The sequence below is a fragment of the Trematomus bernacchii genome, unplaced genomic scaffold (assembly GCF_902827165.1).
Source record: "Trematomus bernacchii unplaced genomic scaffold, fTreBer1.1, whole genome shotgun sequence".
Classification (NCBI taxonomy): Eukaryota; Metazoa; Chordata; class Actinopteri; order Perciformes; family Nototheniidae; genus Trematomus; species Trematomus bernacchii.
Window position 1 is genome coordinate 5,803,019 of NW_022988050.1, and position 22,630 is coordinate 5,825,648.

General features: G+C 41.4%; 1 protein-coding gene across 3 annotated transcripts in view; it reads right to left on the bottom strand.

Moving 5' to 3' along the window:
* svild (supervillin d) overlaps nucleotides 1-21,339 on the bottom strand; it is a 47,660-nt gene extending 26,321 nt beyond the window's left edge. For all 3 annotated transcript variants that reach the window (XM_034119167.1, XM_034119168.1, XM_034119166.1), the window contains exons 1-3: nucleotides 21,002-21,339; nucleotides 7,465-7,999; nucleotides 1,549-1,583 (exon numbers count right to left, since the gene is read on the bottom strand). In XM_034119167.1, the coding sequence (XP_033975058.1) occupies nucleotides 1,549-1,583; nucleotides 7,465-7,850 (421 nt within the window). In that variant the 5' untranslated portion in view covers nucleotides 7,851-7,999; nucleotides 21,002-21,339. The remainder of the gene's footprint in view (nucleotides 1-1,548; nucleotides 1,584-7,464; nucleotides 8,000-21,001) is intronic.
* Between the last annotated feature and the right edge of the window lie 1,291 nt (nucleotides 21,340-22,630).

A 22,630-nucleotide genomic window follows, 5' to 3' on the forward strand; every position in this document is an offset into this window, starting at 1 on the left:
AACTCTTATCTTCCACAATGATAACTCTTATCTTCCACAATGATAACTCTTATCTTCCACACTCAATATGTTGATGCACAGGAAATCCTCAGAACTCTGTATTATTTTCTCCAAATGTTTAAAGTGATTAAAATATGTTGAGTGTATCATAGCATTGGATTTTAAATATCTGAGAACATAATCCTGGATAGACTTTATCCATCTACTCTATAATAGATCTGAGAAATATTCAGTTAGGACACAAATACAGTCATGAAATGAATATATCTTAGTGGCAACATATCACAGGAAGCAAATCATTAGTAGCAATTAACTGTTTGTTTCTGACTTCTTGTTTTTGTTCGGATATCACAACCTCTCCTCATCACACCAGACTCAGTTTACTGAAAATAGGGTAGAAACTACTGCTGGATAAAAAAAGCTCTACATATGGCGGTGTGTAAGCACTTCAGTCAAATGCACTTCTCATGACTACGCCATCTTCCATTAATGCTTACTGTGCACATGTAACGTGTGCTTTTCTTAATTGTAAAGCACTGTATTGTACTGTGTGCATGAAGGGTGCTATATAAATAAAGTGAATTAATTAATTATTTCAGGGAACACAACAGATTGGACAGCAGATCAGTTTCAACTTGATTTTGGGAACAATTTAAACTTTTTACCATGATATTAAAATCAAGTATTTTGCAAATCGTAAAAAAATCTGGTTTTACAACCATAATTCCAAATTTTGTTCGAAGGTAAACAAAGGTATGTTTACACAACACTGCTTTACATATCCTGAAATAAGCAGGGACCTTACTATCACTTCCTTTCTGTCTCTTGTGCAGTCAAGCATTCACACGCACACACACAAAGCGAGACCGCCACATCAAATACATGAGCAGAGAAACGCATAGAGACAGGCCACTGAGTCAGACAGACAGGCGACAGACAGACAGGCCACTGAGTCAGACAGACAGGCGACAGACAGACAGGCCACTGAGTCAGACAGACAGGCGACAGACAGACAGGCAGGCGACAGACAGACAGGCAGGCGACAGACAGACTCGGGCTGTGGGCTCAGGTGGCTGCATACGAGTGGGAAAAGCAGCCAGTGAACCGTGCGTAGACATAGCCATTTTCTCCTTTCTGTACTGGCAGGCTTAAAAAAATGGTTCATAATGCTATTTGTCTTCAAAGAAAAAGCTTCCAGTGTACATACATAAATATGATCAACATTTGCACAGATGAAAGTGCTCACCTACTGAGTCACGTTCACTAAACACACGTGCCAAGCATTATCTCCCTTATTTTGTAAAAGAGAAAACCATCGCTTGAGGCAGAGCATTCACTTTAAATTACTCAGTTAAGTGAACAATGCAGAGACCTCAGTAGATCGGTTTTCCTTCAGAGTATTAGGAAGCCAACATCAATAAACCAGGGAGGTGATCTGACATTAGCAATTAGCTGAGTATTAGAGAGAACTTTAATGAGTTAGGGGAGAAAGCGGTGTGTGGATGGAAAGAGGATCTGAGAGCAGTATAAGTGGAGAGTTGGTCTTACCCTTTGGCTCCTCTGTGTCATCGGTTTCCAGCAGCCTAGGGGAGAGAGAGGGGGACAAATGAGGTCACTCCAACACACTGAAGTGATGAGACAGAAATGATGCGTCTGTTGCTATTGAGGTTCGCAAATTAGACAGAATAATGAGGATATTAAGTCTTACTTACGCGACGTTAATCCGAAAATGTACACGCGAGCCACATGAGAAAGTTGTATTATAAACCAAACTGTCAACAGCGCTGCAATAAGCCACTGTGTTTGATCTAACATGTATTCATGCTGCTGTTACAGTCCCATGTTTGCAATGATATAACCGCGCTGCCTGTGTAACCTCTGAAGATGGCCATTCATCTCTAAGTAATGGCTGTTAAATATGGATGGGGACAGCAGCTGTCTGTGGGGTAGCAGCGTTGATGTAACAGGAGGAGGGGAGAGGACCGCTTTTAACACAATAGAGAGTCGTAGTGGACATCTGGGAGGGGTCAGAGGTTATTGAGGAAGGGGAGTTGGCCCCTAGCCAGTCTGTAGGTCCAGGATAGGGACAAACACAGCCATTTTTAAAGGGTCAGTGTTGGCTAAATACAGACGGATCCATTTCTGATCCATGTGTAGAGAATGTTAAGAAAAATGAGCTGGATAGAGAAGTTCAAACCCTGCTTTCTCTCCTACGCAGACTCAACCAATCACTTTGTGAGATGTGTATAAATGTACCTTGCGCTGCAGATGGGTTCTGGCAAAATCCTGCAATCACCAGATGACACAAATGTTCACCTTCTCAGGCTTTAAGTAATGCATTTGTGTTTGGATCAATCAGCATCCTATGAGGAACTACTGACATCCATTAGTGTGGTATTGATTGACTGAGAAACAGGGAGGCGAACCAAAAGCGGTAAGAACAGATGCTGCTTATAAATTAAGTACGGGATAATTGCAGAGAGGCGGTCAATAATGACAAAAGATCACCACGTCAGGATCCCGATGCGACAGCAACGTAATTTAACATGAAGACAGCACTGATCGAGGTTTTCTGTTACTGTCCAAGTCTGTTCTCATTTGCCCATTAGTGTTAACTTCCTGTCTGTATCCTTCTGTTGATTTCTCTGACATCCCGCACTCTATCTTTTAGCCTCTTTTCTTTGCGGAGGACAGTTTAGCCATCATAAATCCAAGTTTTGTCCTCTCCACAAATAATAATAAGTAAGTATTCCATGGTGTTTTCTGATGGAGGAAACGAATGTTTAGCTGACATTACATTTAACGGACTTCTTTCTGCGTATTGAAATGACTGCACATCGTCCCTTGATCCTCCTTAGTAATATCTGTTCCTTTAAGCAGCTGTCTGTTTGGAAGATATTTCTAAATTGTCCAATCACAATCGAGTATTCGACAAAGCTGTGTAAAAAACACTGTTAGCAAGTACCTTGTATTGGCCCAGGTATTGATATGAGAGCTGAAGAAGTCGGATCTGTGCAGACAGAGTATAGTGGCCCATTTATTGTTGACTGTGCGGTTATATTATGTAGGGCAGCAGTTCCCAACCTTTTTCAACTCAGGGCCCACTTAAGAATCAAAAATGTTTTCGTGGCCCACATTCAACCATAAACAATACGGAGGCTAAATAAAGTTATGATTGGTCAATTCAGAACATGTGACACGTTGTAAATCCAGTAGAACAGACCGCTGTCAAGGACTGTAATGGCCGTTGCTAAGCAGGATCAAGAAAGAGAAAGGAAAAGAGGTTAAAACAAAAAGAAATCTTAATAATGAAAATGTTTCCACACAAATCCTAATGTTTTGCTAATTATTTGCGGCAAATATTGAATTTACATTTACACCCTTTAATATTTTATTTGGGCTTTTAGATGTAGACCGCACACAGTTAATACATACAACTATTCTTCTGGCTAAAATACATATTTTTAAAAGTCAATCAAGGAGTAATCTTAATTTAAGGTGTTTGAAGAGTAGATAAAAGATACAATTTGTTTTGGAAAAACTATTGCCACAAAAAATCAAAGGGTGGCTCAACACGCCATGAAATGGGAAATAATGAGCTCTAACGAGGAGTGGGATTAAAGGAACAATAAATATGCTTGCCATGTTGTGTTTTTGGTGGTTTTTGGTTGTCAACCTATTTTTGTTTGTGAAATGTTGAAGTGATCCTAGTATCTTTATTTCTTCTGTTTTTGTTTTGTTTTTGTCTGAGATGGGAATGTCATCTCCTATATGTTATTGTTATGTCCATGTTTGTGTCTTTAGCATGTACACAAAAATAAATGCCTTTGCGGACCACTAGGGGGCCGCGGCCCACAGGTTGGGAACCGCTGATGTAGGGAATAAACATAATTCAGTACTGCATCTGACTCAGTATCGTCTGACTTTTCCTGGACTGGTGTTATATTTAAATCCTAAAACTGTGTTGAAAAGTAATTTTTAGAGCAGCATATTATTAGGAGTCATTTTGGGCTTGGGGTTAGGATACCTCGGAAAATGTTGTCAGTTTTTTTGGCTGGCACGCCTCAGTACAGCTTTACGATATACCGTGGGAAATCTAAAATTGCCACCCCAAGGTATTTGTGGCGTGTGAATATGGTTGGAAATGGAAATTGGGATGGAAGATTACAAATTGAAGAGCAAAGATTAAAGTAAATATTCAGCAATCTGTGGCTGTGCAAAATAAACACAAAGTTTCAAATGTTTACACAACTTTCCCCATTTAAGGCTCGGCTTCGAAATAAAGTCTGAGTGTGGACCATGGCGAGTCTCAGGCTGACTGGTGCCACCTAGTTTTAAAAATCCAGCTTTAACACACTGCTGTGCAACCACATGGCTCAGAGACACTTAATCAAACCCACCCACATTGAGGCTTTAGGGGGGCGGGCTGCACAAGTTGGCCCTATGCTGCCATAAAAACGAACCAAAGAAGAAGAGAGGACCAGAAGAGCCACAGACAGAATAGGGGGGGAAGTTGTAGAGGGAAAAGTTAAAACATACATTGAAATCAAGGCGGGCGAGTCATTAATGAAAAAGAGTAAACTTCCTTGTTATGTTCTAGTACATCCTGTCATACACACACAGAATTAGGTGAGAGAGACATAGGGCAGCGAAGGGATATGACTGTGGTATAGTTAGAAGATTTCCTTTTAAATGTGTCTAATTTGTGCGCTTAACTGTAAAGAAGCTCAGTTCTTCTTGTGGCAGGTAGAACAGCGGTGTCACGCTTCAGCCATGTAAACAATAATTATCCCAATCCCATTTAGTCCTGTTTGGTGTTTGGCTAACCTCAACGTGCCAGTAGCAAAATGACTGGTGATTTGGATACATGCAAAATGACACACAGAGCGTTGAACTCAGAAATAGAAAAACAAATCCTTCACACTATAGATGGAAATGAGTTCTAAGAATCAGCTGCATTTTTTGTATCGCAAACATGCATTAATGTAAGGTCTTCCTAACGCGAGCATCTCGCTTTTGGATATCAAAAGCGATTCAAACCAGAAAACAGCTTTTTAACTTTACTTGTAGTGACATATGTATTTTCTTAAATAAAATATGAAGGTATAAAGGGTGAATTTTAGGCAACAGTTAATTGCAATATGAAGACAGTGTTTTGGAATGTCGCCCTTCAACTGTAACCTCACAGGGAAGGATTCCTGTCTACGGCTGATAAACTTGTCGACAGCTCTCATTATCTCTGGAGCAGCTGAGATCCAGTTTCCTTTGTGCTATGCCAGTAACACACAGATAGACATGTTGCTTACAAAAGGCACAGTAAATACTTGTGAGCCTCTAATCATAAAGCACATGAGAGTCCACCAGGAATGTGAAATATATTGTATTAATATACTCTTCAGATGTATATATATAAGGATGCCAAATAAAAAACGTAGAGAACTCCACTTCTCTCCTTATTGAAGGTGAAACATAACGTGCAAATAAAACCGTTGATGTTCAAGTTTTTGGCCTCATTGTTTAACTCTGTGTTGCACGAGGGTGTCAAACACGAGACTGCACAGCTGGACCGAGGCACGCAGCGAACGTCATAACAAATGACAAGATTAGAAGCTAACGTGACGGACAAACGTGTCAACACGTCAACCCACTATCCTGTTCTCTATAATTAAAACCATAACTTTGTGTGTGACTTCACTCTGTATTTTGCCAAATATTCTTAGTGTTGTGTGGCTCAAAACAGTTCCTTCCCCATTGCATTATGGGCACAAACCAAAAAAAAAAAACGACACAAATTAAAGTTTGCTCCATATCCACGATGAGGCATAATAATTATGTTTGGAAAGATTTGTATACGTTCAATACTTAATTCTGCATTAAATCATAAATCAAAACTAACCGTTTCACTGCAGCTTTTGTGTAATTTATATCGAGTTGTTTTTATTATTTTTATACATTTTAACCCGTATACGAGTGTTTTTGAGTACATTTGAAAGCCCTTTATAAAGAAAAAAAATGTTTTGTTAAAAAATGTTTGGAAATAAGATTTTGGGAGATAAAGAACATAAAAACAATGATGAATGAAGTAGAACTCCTGATAAGGGAAGCTTTGCTGACACATGTCGTGCTGCACATACTTTCTTTAGAAATCTATTACAACACAAGCCTTTCCCAATCCTTTAATATAATTGGCCGAACATATCTATCAAAACATTGCTTACAGCCATAGACATCTTGCTTCATTAGGCGCAGGGCATGAAAATCTAGCAGAGCCTAATAAACCCCCCCCCCCCCCCCCCCCCCTTTAAGCCCCACTCTCTGACATTATCTCAGCACTCTGTCCATCTCAGCTCCTCTCTCTCTCTCTCTCCCTACTCGTTCCCTCTGGCTGTTTTTCACGAACAGACAAGTCTGGCTGTTTTCACGCATCAGAGTCCTCGGCTTGATTACAGCTCAAACAGCCCAAAAACCAACGACTGAACATGTTTTGGTCCATCTATGTGCAACATTCAGAAGAAGAACATTCTTGGCACTTAATGAGAAAAACTCTTTGAGGTCACCGTGACAGTACCGGGTTGTTACACCCACACACACACACACACACACACACACACACACGTTAAACATGTGAGATCCTGACTGCTAAGTGAACCAGAAGAAGCAGCTTGCATGACGTCACAGCAAAACAAGGAAAAAAATAAATGAGGCAGTCCGCTGCTTTTCACTCATGGCCAATTTTGGAAATGTTGGCGGCCGTGTTTACTTCAAACAAGAGAACTAAGTGTTCTCCCAATGTGCCGACTTGTTGCCTCCTCTTAACGCATTAGGAGCCAGCAAGCTCTCTGACAGTAATCTAATAGTCACTTTCCTACAAATAGTGCAAAAGTCTAAATCAGGGGATGAAGTAGAAGAACTAATTTAGTTAATTAAACTGCTATTTGTAGGGACCTGAACATCATGTTCCAATTTAAAGAATATATAATAAAGAGCTGTACTTTACTTGAGATACATACAAGCATATCATGTGTTTCATTTCCACCATTTTTTGAGGAAATGTCAGAAAAATAATAATTTACATGTGGAAGTGAGGTAAAAAACTACTTTGGGTTTATGTAAAAAAAAAACTTCACCAAAAAGAGAAAACAATTATGTATATATATATATATATATAAAAAAGTAATATTATAGCCTATCAGAGAATAACATTGCAAATTATGATTAGCTGCTAAAAGGGGGAAAGAAATGGTGAATAGAAAACATTTCGAGATTCTGGATAAACAGTAGATAGGGACATGGATAATCACATGTAATCACCTCTTTTGTCATATCATCATTTTATAAATTAAACTCCTGAGATGTGAGCCTTGGCAACTTATGGCTAAGTGTATGTCACAAAAAGAATAACACTGTGGCTGAACAACAGTATAAACATAGGTGTTTTGTCTATGACAATGTGAATAAACTCACCTCAAGTGGGTGGACGTCTTCACGGAGGAGACAGCTTCTGCTTTAGAGGATGAAACCGTGTCTGTCTTGAGGCGAGTGGTTCCCTCTTTCTCTTTGACTGGCTCATCCTCAGTATGCTCCGGTTCTGCTGCTTTACTCCTGAGACCTCTCCGGGTGTATGTTTGCTCTGATCCGTTATCCTCACACCTTTCCTTCTCCTTGTTTTCGGATGACCCTGTTTCGGATGCGTCTCCGATTTTCCTGTCCCGACGGACATATTTGGAGGTGAATTCGTCCGCGTTGCCATAGCGCTCGGCGAGCTCCCTCCTCCTCTCTGCCTTGTACCGAGCGATGCGCTCAGCCTTAGTCTCTAGGGCCGAGCTCTGCAAGGTGTCTAGTCCATCCATCTTTGGAGTTCAATGCAGTTTAAGGGGTCAAATGCAGGTGAGAAGATTCCAAGTTGCTTCCTCAATTGTCCTACCCCAGATTTGTAGACCAGCTTTCTTGTAGATCCCCTCTGACAGCAGTGTCTCACTCCATTAAAATCATGTCAGTGCTGCAAACAAGAAAGGAAGACATTGTTAGTGCGTCATGATTGAGTAGAATTTCAGACGACAGGCACTCTAAACCTGTGTGAAACTAGATGTGGCTGGGCATATACTTCTCAAGCTTTCGTAGAAAGCTGGCTCAGCTGGTTAGCCCTGCCCCGGCTATCACCCCCCAACCCACCCCCCCCCCCCCTGTGGGGATGATGCCAGCCAGCTCGCCTCAAACACAGCGGACCACCACAGCGAGACTCTCATATAACCTCTATTACATGGACTCACTTGGAGCCATTTGGAAAGAGGGAGGAGTGCAAGTAAAGCTCACACATCAAAGAATATCTTGATCCCATTTGATTCCATACTAAGTAGAAGCTTTGTGCCAGGGCCAATCACCTCTTGAACATTCTCCCACCTCGTAATGATTCTGTATTTACTACAAACACAGAGCAGGAGAAAAGCTCAATCCAAGCCGAAGTGTGAATGTGTTTGTATATCTGCATGTGTTGTTAGCCCTGTCTTGAAATCTATCCGCACGGCCTCTCAGCTAATGCATGCTGGGACAGGCTTCAGCTTCTCTAAATAAGATAATCCCTTTAACATCTACCCCTCTCCACATCTAGCCCAATAACAACATGTACGATTTAACAACTTTGGATCAAATGTAGGTAAAAAAAAAATCAGGAGTTGAGCTCATTTTTTCCCATGATTTATTCACACAGCAGAAAACCACACATGTGGATACGCAGAGGTTTAAAAACTGCACGTTCATAAATTCATTGCCAGCTGACAAGAGTGATAAAATGTATGTGTGCATAGTATTAGATACTCTACACCACCAAGCACAGGGGCTTTTCCGCACACATTTTTCACAAGTGCGCTTACGATGCTTCTGCCCAAGGAGAACAAAACTGTTAAAAAGTGAATAAAGAAAGTGTATTGATACTAGAGATGGACAGGGGGTTCAAGTAGCCCCTTGGTATCTTTTAAGCATTTATCCTATGGGTTCTGGGGGGGGGGGGGGGGGGTCATATAAATGACTGTGATGTCTGAACAATCTCAGCAATGAGTGAAGAAAGAGGGAAAGTGAAGAATGTGTCAGGGCAACAGGGAATAGAGAGGTGAGTCTGGTCATAAGGTGAAATAAATGAGCTGACTCCCAAGAGCCTTTCCTGTAATGATGACAAGCTTGAACCAATCTCCAGTGTACCCTCCTGACCCCCGACCACCTGCTGGGTTATGAAGTCCAACCAGAACCTGGTCCCCTTAAGAAAATATGGCTTTGAAAGATTACACAGGAAATAAGTGTATATGTCGGGGAATATGTGTTTCTGTGTGTCTTTCTTCACCTTGACCTCTGCTGTCCCTCCTGCACCTAACATAACAGTGGTGAGCTAAACAGGGCCTCCCTTGTGTGGGTTTAAATTTAGTCTAACCATAAAGTGTAACTCTGCTGGACCATTACATGCGGTCTGCTCCTTGTTATAAAGCCCGGAGATTTCCAACACTGTGGAGATATAAATTCAACATCTGTTTGTTAAATTAACAAATCAGCACTTGGATTGCAGCTAGTCCCGCGACAAGTAACCATAGCCAATTAAACTGAGCCGGAAAGTAACATATTCTAGAAAGAAAAGCCAGGATCGGCTCTAAAGCATTTTAAAAAGGAATTTACTGGATAATATGAAAACCAAATGAATATCATACATCATGTATTGGCAGTGGTGTATCCTTTAAAATCTGCATCAAGTCTTCAAGAGCTCTGCAGCCAAACAAGAAAAAAGGTTGTTACTGGAGTTGCAAAACACTTCTACTCTAGGGTTGTCAGGCTAAACATTTTCAAAATAAGGTTTGTTTTGGTTGTAAATTCATGGTAAAAACGCCAAAAATATATATCTACAATTAAGGCGGCAGTTAACTATGAATCTTTCTGACCTCTTATAGGCCAATCAACTTTCCTCATCCAAAACTTAAAGCAGAAATCTTACTTGACTTGATTTAGGGTTAGCACTGAATGTCACTCCAAAGTCGAAATTGCCTTATGAAGGCAAAGAGTTTGGATGTTGATTTCAGGACTGTGCACAAGCTTACATAATTCACCTAGGTCACTACCTATAAAAGGAGTGGTTAGAGTACGCTAAAGCTTGTTCGTGGAGACCCAGAACATCGAGGGTGCTTTGTTTGGAAGCTGCTGCTGTTATTTTAAGCAACAAGGGGGGCTGAAGTCATACATGAAAAATCATCAACATTAGCTAATGTGAACTCGTCGGGGAATATTTGTTCTGGTAGGCGTTTTACACTGCAAAAAACACCCCGAGGTGTCTTCACGTATTTATGGTTATTACATTAGAAATACAAACAAGGGGAGAGAGATGTTTAAACCTTGATAGGGGGCGCAGAATAAAGGTGGTGAGAAAGTTACATTTAAATTAGGGGTTTGTTGAGGGAGTGTAAGAAAAACTACAAAGGAAATGCATTTATTTTGTTTCTCTAACAACAGTGCGCATTTCTTGCAGAGTATGTAGTTATGGTACTACCTGCTAATTCAAGCGGGCGATATTATTTCTGCTCCTCAGGGCATGTAAACAAACACAGTCCTCTGGTTCCAATCGCCGGAACGTTCTCTGACCTTTTGTGGCCCTTTGGGAGTTGTTACTTACGATGAGAGGAAGATCTGTCTCAACAAAGGTCAAGAGTGTCACTTCCTTGCTGTGCCCCGTATCCTTCTTCATAAACGCTCAATTAAATCAGGAAATGTTACTCGTACGGCTGCCAAATGTTCAAAACTCTTGAAAGCCAGGATGGGTAAGGGCAGTGAGAACACTTTGAGTGGGTTCATCAGCCAGACATCACCTCTGCACTCAAAACAGTATCGGATTTAGTGTCATCATTTCCTTTCCAAAGCCTAAGTACTCCATGATAGCCCGCTTTTTAAATATTTACATCTTTGCGAAGCCCTTCAGCCATTATAAGCAGTTACTTTGGATTGCATAATAGCAGTGCTAGGCCGACTGACAAATGCAACATACCACAATTGCAGAAGTTGCAAAAGCCAAGACATTTCAGAGACAATTACAAATGTGTGAGAATATTTGCTCTTTTTATTTTATTCAATAAACCCTGTAGATATTTTTCTGACATAACCAACGGCTGGTCAGTTGAGTACCTGACTTAAGGTTCAAAATTAGATATTGTTTTTTAACATGTATTCGCCATCGTCACTCATATTGCAAAAGACTAGACCCGCAGCTTTCAGACTAATTGAGTAAAGAACGTTCAAATGTAAATGTCAGTTTTCTATTGAACAAGCAGTTTGTAACTTTTTATCAGTATTATGAAAGCAGCAGAAAGGCAGACCTTATGTCAGTTTAATAGCGTTGTATTTGTTGCGACATCATTATTTAGACCCTCCAGAAAAACGCGATTATGCGATCGCATAATTTACCGCATAATCAGCAAAATGGCGCAGATTTTTAAAAGGGCGCATATTTATTAAAAGGTCGCATAATCCCCGCATTTTTCCACACAAAATTGAGGGAAAAAAAAGTTAACGTGAAGTAGTGATGTCATCAGCTCGCGCAGGTAAACAACACCGTAGAGTGAATGTGTGGAACTCACACGAGAGAGAAAACAACAAGATCAGCGCCATATAGATTATAATATACTATTATACTATTATTATTATATACTATTATACGGCTCTGACCAAGATGAACAAATCGAATCCATCTCATTTGCCTACGAACATTTCTGCTAAAGACCGGGCAAAGCAGTACCCCGATGTCTTGCACGAAAGTGGGGGGAAACTATTCTGCACCCCGTGCAACTGTGTGTTGGAGCATAAGAGAAAATCGACGGTGACGACCCACTTTGATTCATTCAAACATTCGAAAATGCTTTCTGCTGCTGCGGACAAGAAAGCCAAACAACTCGCGTTCACCGAGGCATCAACCTCCAAAACCCTTTCGAGGGCTACAAGAAACGAGGTGAGTAGCCTACAAGATTGAAGCTGGTCAGATAACGAACGAGTAAATGAAAACAGAATGAGGCGGAGAAGAGTGTGTGTGTGTGTGTGTGTGTGTGTGTGTGTGTGTGTGTGTGTGTGTGTGTGTGTGTGTGTGTGAGAGAGAGTGATTAAAATAGCCCATATAAAATACATAAATAACACTTTGTGATGTAGCTTGCTTCTAGTATGCTTGTTTATCATAGGAACTCTTTAAAAGGGCTCACTTTCATTCAGTAGTAGCCTAGTAACAGGGTGTGGGAGAAGAATCACCTTTTTTCCGCCTCCCGCATATTTCGCAACTTTTCGCATATTTAGCATATTTCCGCATATTTCGCAACTTCACCGCATAAAATCACATAAAAACCCCGCATGTTTAATCGCATAATCAAGGATTTTAGCCCGCATAATCAAGGATTTTAGCCCGCATAATCAAGGATTTTAGCCCGCGTTTTTCTGGAGGGTCTAATTATTGCAATGTTCAACATCAAATATGGCGCAACCCTATTCCAAATGTGTTTAAACTTAATTGTATCTAACAGTATCATTTTATAAACTGTAGTGCAGTCATACACATGAACTGTCAATGCTTATGTTTGTTTGGTCTGATTTGCATGTCCTATTGGAGTACCGGTAGTTGGACAATTCAACTATTATCCCTTACAATTTGTTGATGGATGGTATTTGGACTCTTTTTCTTCACCTGATTGAACTGTAGCATCTGAAATGTCACTATTATGTCACTGTTACTCACAACCAACTCATGTGGTTATCTAAGGGAGGCAGGCGTGTTATGGGAAAAGAATACATGTCCGACAGATTAGCACAAATACATGAACTCGCTGATTCATTCCAAGACAAGGGCCAGACTGAAATCTGCCCCAGAGGCAAAAGCTGACCTGTAGATCACCAGACTGTGAATCTTTTCAGAACTCACATGTCCACACAGGAGGACAGGTCAGGAATGCAGTCTACACCCTTCTCATAAACAGCGGATTGAAAACGTATGGGGATTTTAAATGCAGAAGATTTCTCTACGTGTGTAACCCTCAAAGTGAAGCTTCAACAGACAGAGGGATAAAGTGGTCACCTCATTGACCGAGACCCCAAACAATGTGCATGCAAGCTCTGTTTAGAGAACATTTAGGGACTTATATTTGGCCAATGTTTCGACAGTGGTCAGCTTTCTTGGAACTACCCCTAGAGTAGTTTATCTTCTCCTATCTTTCTTTGAACTCTTAGTTATCCACACAGAGATTTCCACCTGAAACTGCTAACATTTTGAAGCATTACACAAGGTATTTGTTTAGCACCAACCCTTTGTGTTAGGACAACTTGTTGCCACTGTAAACCTTCAGGAATCCACATAAAGTTACTGCAAACATCAGAGAGACTTAACTTGGCTGTACAAAAAGAGAGGAGGCCGTTAAAGACACAGCAAGCTCCTGACACACATTCTTCCTGAGAGAGGAGGGTGGAGAGTGGAAACTTTGCTCCACACACAAAACCAGGTGCCAGTGCATGGATTGCAAATAACACTATAGCAGGGAAAAAAGGACTGGCAGTACATTTTCCAAAGAATATTTCTTCAGATGGTACAGCTTCGGGGAATTCTCAGCTAATCTCAGGGACAATAAAGCCAAACAAAAGCTGGTAGTATCTTTAAAGCACAGGAAATCTGGGTGAATTAAAAATGATTGTTTCTTGCTTTGAGGTTTGGTCTAAGCTGGAACCTCCAAGCGGATCAGTGAAGCTTTTGCGGAAAGGCTAAGATCCCAAAGTTCCCTCCAGAGGGAGTTTCTCTCCCACACACTCCCCATTACATTACATATTACTTGTTAGACGCTTTTATCCAAAGCGACTTACATACTCAATACTGTGGACAATCCCCACAGGAGCAATTTGGGGTGAAGTGTCTTGCCCAGGGACACAACGACATGCTGACTGCAGTGGGGTTTGAACCTGCGCTCCCCTTATCCCAACACCAAGGCTTTATCCACTGCGCCACACGCCTCCCTGCCTGCCTGAAACGCCTCCAATGGACTCCTTTGTTTACTTCAGTAGTGACATCACTAGTACGTAACAACCGCGCTATTATTGGCTAGCGCTCCAACACATTCTACGTTAGAGGCTAAGGGGCGGGACATCTCTAAGCGGTGGACCAATCACAACAGAGCCGGTCAGCTAACCAATCAGAGCAGACTGGGCTATGGTTTCAGGCAGAGGGTGAAAAGAGATGCTGAAGCACATGCAGTATGAGAAAAATAAGGAACTTTTTGAACATTAAAGCATGGAGACATGCCACAGTCCAAGCACATGTCCGATTTAGAAAGGGGAGCAATCTCCATATATCCTCATGATAAAATGCACAACTTTGCACCATAAATAAAAAATGTACCATCCGGGAAAGAAGTAATAGTTTTGGTCTCATCGGTCTCAGTGTCCTACGGTTTGTGAAGTGTACAGTATATTGCATGTCTTTGTGCATGGGTGTGCATAACTACAACCAGGTCATGTGATCAACGATTGAAAGCATATAGGCCTGAGTACGGGTCACCAGTCGCTAATCCAATAACTCCATCTTTGAAATTAAGCACTGGCTTCAAACAGATCCATCCGGGTAAACAAACGCACCAGAAACCAGCCAAGGAGTGGGGGCGGGTCAGGGTGTGTCACATTATTTTAAGCCACCCTCATACAACAATCAATCACATGCTGAGTGGCCAATGTGTTTCTCATTTAAAACCAATCATTGAGCACTTAAGGCGGTTTAAGTACACTGCCTAGGAACCTCTGGAAGAGTGACGTTTCAATTGCAATTGTCGAAGCTCACAACACTTCATCCTGTTGAAACGGGCTTTCACTAATAGAGAGCTTCAAAGGATGACAGTGGGGGTGTGTTTGTCTAACATGGCTAAAGCCCATCACTCACACGATTCAACTCTCCCCTGGATTGGAGCTGCATAGAAACAAAGGGAAGAAGTGGAAGAATGGGACGAGGCGATAGAAGGAAAATCAGAAAGAAGAGTTTGGTTGGTTGAGGATACAGAAAAGGAAAGGGTGGAAACAACAAGAGAACTGCAGAGATCAGAGGGCGAACGAGGAAAGAAGATGGAAAGGATTGAGGAGAGAATGGGCTTTTGTGGGGGGTGGATGTGATGGCTTTGTGGGGCAAGTGTCTCCAGGGTGCCAAGGGGCCCCAGTCTGGTGGTACGGGGCGGAGGGTAGGGCGAGATCTGCTGCTGCTGCAGAGGGAGGAGAATGGGGCGAAAACAGGGCCTGAGACTCTCTCTCTCCCCTCTCTCCCCTCTCTCCCCTCTCTTACTCACACAGACACAAACTCCCTGAAATCCCTTTTACCAAAAGTCCTGCTGACTGCAGCCAGTCACCCGAGAGCCAGTTGACATAACAACCCCCCGGGTACTCATGCCTGCACTCTGCTTTGCCTAAGTAACTGACACTGTAAAAACTGTACTGACCTGCTGGAGGCGGAACTACCATTGTCACCAGGGGAAGAAAGTGTGATGCTTTCCAAGGGGGACAAGAGCACACATCCTTCAAACTCAATAGAGCTATGAAGTTTAACACAGAGAAGCATCTGTGTTTTCCTCTAGTTCTTTGTCCATGCCTTCCGGCTTTCTGTTTGCAGCACTGAAAAGGAGCCATTAAATGTGACGTATGGGAAGGCAAACAAGCAAACTCACACAGAAATACACACTGAAGTGCACACAGAGACACACACAGCTGAAGAATGACAACAGGCAGGAATACACACTGGCTATCCAACAAGGCTGCAATCATGGAGGCTGGAGTGGAGTAGGAAGGGTGGGGTTTATCTAGCTGGGCGATCACACACACACACACACACACACACACACACACACACACACACACACACACACACCACACACACACACACACACACACACACACACACACACACAGCACACACACACCACACACACACACACACACACACACACAACACACACACACAACACACAACACACCCACACACACACACACACACACACACACACACACACACACACACACACACACACACACACACACACACACACACACACACACACACACACACACACACACACACACACACACACACACACACACACACACACACACACACACACACACACACACACACACACACACACACACACACACACACACACACACACACACACACACACACACACACACACACACACACACACACACACACACACACACACACACACACACACACACACACACACACACACAGCTATGGCGGATTCCTTTTAGAGGGCCAGAAACAAACACCCACGCAGTGTTTTTATGGGACAGATGTACTGTAGTAGCTGCAGTTAAAGCCCCTACCCTCACACGCATTGCTACCCTTTGTTTCACTCCAACATACGGAAAGCATTGCCTCACTCCAGCAACACTTCAGGTGCACTACATTTGCCAACTTCTGATGGAAAGAGTGAAACATTTGCAAATTGACAGAGGCATTCACCCGAACACGCAAAGCAAGCCGTTTCAACTATTTTTAAAACTGGAACTAGGCGTGTTACTTTGAGTAGAACTGATGTTTTGTTCAATGTGTTCCTATTCCATGTACTCCTGATTTTAATTTGACTAGTTACTGAAGAAAAGTTCATAACAACAATTACTCTACTCATGATAACACGCATGAATCCTTATTTTTCGCACATGTTTTGCCTGTGGTATGACTTCTATGTGTAAAACGCATGCACTTCCTTATATAAACACTTGGGGTTGGACACAGAAATGAGTGATTCCCTCTTTCAGTTCACTACAGAGTAAATACTGAGCTGTCTCGCCTTAGAAACTAACGAGATTTTCTCGCCTGTCAACAACTTATCAACATGGACTTCATCCCCAGAATGTCCCCATGTAAGAGTGAGCAGAAAGTGAGGGCGACATAAAGAGAGAGGGGGGGCTGTCATCCGGTGAATCCTGCCAGTGGGGTTTCTCTCTCTCTCTCTCTCTCTCTCTCTCGCTTGCTGGTGTCCACAGTGCAGAGCAGACACCATCTGGACAGCTGGAATGCCACAGGGCAGGGGGTGAGTGAAGGGGGTCTGCTACAGCAGGGGGATGGGTCATGGCTGGGAGATGGAGCATTAACAGTAAGGGTATTAAGCATGTAATGCCACCTAAACTCTTGTAAGTGGAAAAGACGGACATGGAGGAACACTATGGTAAGCGGTACTGAGGCGGTTAGCCTTTCCATTGTATTATGAAATGGCGAAAATAGATATAAATGTTGAAATCCAAGACATAAAGATGATGTATAATGCCTTTATTTATATAATGTGATATCAGAAAAGGAAATATGCATGTGTCCGTTTTAAAGGAATAGTTTCCGCAAATATGAATTATTTTTATTATTTTTTTTTTTTTATTTATTATTATTATTTTTTTTTTACAAGAGTTGGACGATAAGATCGATATCACTCCCATGTCTGTATGTATATGTATAAGGAGCTACAGTACAGCCAGCCGCCAGTTAGCTTAGCTTTAGCTTAGCACAAAAGGCTGGAACCCTGAAGGTGAAATACCTCTTAAGCCCATAAATTAACCCTTTATATCTCCTTTATTAAATCCATACCAAAACCGAAGTTTGGTTTCGGGGGGATTATGTGGCGGAGTATTAAGACTTAAGTCTCCGCTCATTGAATAGCAACCGCTGAGCCAGCTGAAAGGTTTCCCAGCACATAAACCAGGACTTATTGTGCTTCACATTGGACTTTTTTTAGATTAAAAAAATAATAAAAGCCATGTATTTGGTTTGAGATGCATTGTAGGAACATTTTAGTGCATTGGGACAAATCCAGGATAGCCATCTCCTTATTTTGTCTTAGCTAACCAGCTTCATATTCATGGTGATAAAGCACAAACATGTTTAAAACCACAATTTATGGGCAATTAAACTAAGAATAGGCAGAAAGAGTGCAGTACCAATTAAATACCCTCGTACTCGTATGTACTCGTACACACTGGTCCTTAAGGATAGATTTAAGGCAACCTTTACATCCCCTTATAGATCACATTCAAATGTTGCCGTGTTTAACCACACTGCTCTGACTATATCCCTACATATGGTTTACAAATATGCATTTCTTAAGAGCAGGTTTTACTAATGGATGGTTTCATGGCAACATCTGTCACTCACATGCGCATGAAGGCTCTAAACCCTGGTTGACATGCACAGAAAAAGCTGCTCATAACCGTACTTGTTTTGACTGAGATTGAAAACACTGGTGTTTTTCGCTGAGGCTTTTTGTTTTTTAGTTGATGATGGTGTCAGACGAAATTCTGCTCTGGCACTGAGCTAAAACAAAGTCAAAACTAGCATGGAGAGAAGCCCTGTGCTGCCCGTACACATGGAAAGTGTTATGTGTGTGCAAATCAAATGAAAGTCTGAAGTACAACCATATGTTTATGTGCCATGCAAATATTACACTGGTTAACGACGTCATTGAAGTGGACCTCGCTGTGCGGTGGCTGACCAAATACAGTTAGCGTCTTGGTGACGAAGCTGGAAGCGGTCCACTCTAACTGCTAGCTAGGTTTATAAATATGTCTTAGTGGAGATTAGCCTGAGGGTAACCCCCAGTACTTTCCCTGTGGAGTTCCTATTGCTCACATTGTCACTTCCCTTCTGCTTTGTATAAATATTTGTACGGCAGAACCTTTTGGCAGTGCAGCTGACATCCAACCATTCTGAGAGCTGTGGAGAGAGGATAGGTCGGAAGGGAAGGATGGGGTTGAGTGGTGGATCTCGTGTTTGACTTTGTGCAGCCAAGTTTCGCAGCTCAGCTGTATCTTGTCATTTAACTGTTAAGTAACACGTGCGGAAGAATGCTCAATATACTAATACTGTTTCTATATAACAACATAATGTGCAGAACGACTGATTAGGGGGAAATTCTTCTATACGAAAATGTAAAAAGCAATGAAAGCATGACATAGCCAATCCACAAAAGTAAATCTTTGATCATCTAATACTAAATTGAGGCACAAGTGTATATTTTGGATCTCTCTTCACTCAGCGTACCAAATAAAATCTCACACCCACACCTTCATAACTTGGCACATTCTGAGTAAATCTGTTGTTAGCAATGAATTGTGTTTATGTAGGAGCATGTACTATAGTTTGGGGGTTTGCTATTTGGAGAATAGGGTTTGGAACCTCTGCATTAACTGATCTGAGGCTTTAGGGGGAGGAAAAGTCCTCAGAAGTAAAGAACAACACCACTGTCATTCAAACCCCTGCATTCCTTGCTATAGCTTTCTAATAATATAAGCAGTTCAGGCATTGAAACATGATGTACAGTTTAAATGTCAAAGAGTGTTATTTTAAAGAATAACACATTGATGTTCCAGTGAAGATCAAGACAAGTCAGTCACTGCAGCAGGATCCCACATCCACACCTCAAAAGCCCTCTCGAAGGTAACAAAATCCCTGCAGAGGCAACACAAACCCACCCCCCCAGTCTGGCACGAGGCGTTCAGGTGAATGATAACCACATAACACTCACTTCTGTTCAACAACAATGGAGCGTCTGTCTCTTTGTTTGGGGTCTTTACACGGTCCAAAGGAGAGGCAGGTAAATAGCAGCAGAATGTATGTTAGCATGACAGGAGCCACACCCTGCTTGTTCTGCTCAAGATAGTACTCAGTTAATACTAACTTTTCGATATTTCTCAACAACAACAGTAACACAAAGAAGCTGGGTGGTGTTGTTAATTAGTTAAAGTGTAACAAGTGTCGTCTTGCTCAGTGTCAGAGTTGTCTTATCAAGGCATGCATCAGTCTTCTTGTTGCTCAACACCAGCTGGCTGAGGCAGGTAAACCTGTTGTGACAGAGGCCATAAAGATGCCGTACATTGAGGAAAAATACAGTCTAGCAAGCCCCAAATACCATAGCCCTCGGATATGAAGCTTAAAAAGAGTAACATGTACTCTTCTAATGAATGGTTGCACTTTTACACATTCAAGTTTGAAGACACACTGTTATGAAGATCAGATTACACAATTGTTCTCACCAAAATGACATTGATTTGAACATAAGCCTTTGAATGTGCAGCCTGTTGACAAGTGATAAGAGCCAGACCAAGTTTAAATGACTGCTGAAAGAAATACACCCTGAATAAACAAAGGCTAGACCTCACATTTGCCACTATCTCAAAGGAAAATCAAATACGCCTCATCCATGTACACAGACATTACCCAAGCAGTTTGCAAGTATTTGCATAGCTCGGGAAGTTTGACACAGATAAACATGACTCTGATTCCAAACTATGTTGTGCCAACTTGTGACATTACTGTAGGCTGTAGGAGTTGAAAAAATAAGGGTATAGAGTGACAGCCATTTCTGCTCTCACACTCTATCTTATCACTTTGTTTTCACAGGTGGTTTTGCAGAACTCAACCCCAACAGCTCACTCCTCTCTGTCACTGTTTGCAAAGGGACTGAGTCGTTAGAAAAAGCCTCTGTTGACCAATTTTCTAAAAGAAGACAGTGGGTGAAAGGATAAAACCAGCTGGCGTGGTCTTTCTGTCCATTGATATGTCACAAGCAGGGACAGAAACATTTGCATTCAATGGAGTATTAAGATATGTCATAGGCTGCAGCTAGGAAAAGGCAAAAGCATGACAAAAAGCATGTATTTATTTTGTGACCATTGTTTTCTTAAGAGCTAGGATGATGAATAATGCGGGAAACTACCCTGACACATGCAATGACAGTCTTGAGATTTCGTGACAGCGTTTCCACACAAAACTACGCATTTCCTCGACCTTGAATGTAACAATTTGTAGCGAAACATATGACTCGCACTGATTAGCATTTCCTCATACACCTGTGAAATATGTTCAGAGGAAGCTTGCATTTAGTGCCTCATAGTAACATGCGCTGCAACAATGCAATCATAACAATGTTGCAACGTAAACTGCCAATTCATGTCGTGCATAACATACCTGCAATTCTTCATGGAGGTCAGCAGCATACACAACATCCACGGAGATAAGACTGTTGGAGCCGTGTTAGACAGCTGTTCAAACTAAATAGCACACTGTCTGAGGTTTTAACAGCACGTATGTTTTGTAAAGTTCCTGACAAAGCTAACCGCAGCACGTCACTAACGTTCAGCCCAAGCGAGTCCTCGACGAGAAGGAAAGACAAATAGATATATATCGACACCTTGCTTCTTCTGTTTTTTTTTTTGTAAATAGCTCAGCTTGCTCTACCCATCCTTCACCGAAGAGATACGGCTCTGTCCTGCCCGGGCAGGGTGCAGACAGTGAGAGCAGCAGCAGACAGGTCCGGTAACTTCAAACTTAAAATGACTACTCGCTTCTGATTGGTCCAAACTCAGGGAGGTGGTGCGTTCACGAGCTTCTGCTTAATGTGGTATTCAAATGTTGACTTTGTCTATACGCAGCCTAACAAAAGTTGTAAGTGAGCATTCAAATGCATTCTAGAGACGTTTTCAAATTCTTAAACTTTAGATAGGCTTCTTGTACTTACTTACTTATTTAAACGTAAAGGAGCTTTTGAAAATATAATAATTTTAGTCATTTGCACGATATTCAAATGTAAATTCTGTAAATGTAAAAAGTGGCTTTATTGATAAAATGTAAAGAATTATCCAATGTGTAAAAAAAAGTAGGACAAAATATTGATTTCGTTTTTTCTTCTTCATTTCCAAATTAAGAATGTTTGACCCCTTAAATGTATCTTTGTACCATTTTAGGGCGAAGGACAATCTGGGTGGGCAGTGGGCACTACTGATCGACAGTAACATTTTAAAGTATTTCGTTTTGCATCATCTACACGACTGCTACATGTACAATAACACGATTCTAGTTGTGTTAGCTTGACTTGCAGGCTATTCGAAGTAGTAGGATTTCTTTCAACAGCCCTTGAAGGTAAAGGTAGATTTGTCGACCTGTTATCTATCTTTCTGTCTTTCTATGGCTTTATTTTTCTCACTGTCTAACACACACTGGATTTATGTTTGTGATTATCAAACGCATCAATAACATGCAAAGCAGGTGATGCCTTCATCTACATTCCATCTGTTGTTGTTTATTGACACCATTAAAAAGGATCGCAATAATGTTAAGGTTGCAATGCCCCCTGCTGTTTGTATTTAGACAACGTTTGTACCTCGAGGATTTATGGCTAGTAATCAGTTCCTGCTGAATAGTACAAATTACTCTTTCTGTAGTAACAATGATAATATTGTTACTAGAGAAATACGGTAAAATGGGTTCAGTCAGAAATAAGCATGATACTCTGAAATTATGTGAATATGATCAGCTTTCTTCTTCTTCTCCACGTAAGGTTACACAAAGACAGAGTGACATGCTGACTTGGAAGATACAGATGTTATATTTGTAAGAGCAGTAAATAGCCTACTAAAGCATCTTGTCTTGGTAGCTTTTTTATAATGTGTGTAAGGGGTTACACTTTTAAAAACATGCTTTCTGATTTTTCAAAAGCATGCATATTGCTTTTTATTTCACATGATGTTTAATGTGGCTTAAGATGATTGCGTTGACGTCTGGCAGTTTGTGATCTTATATTGAAGAAGAAGATTCAAC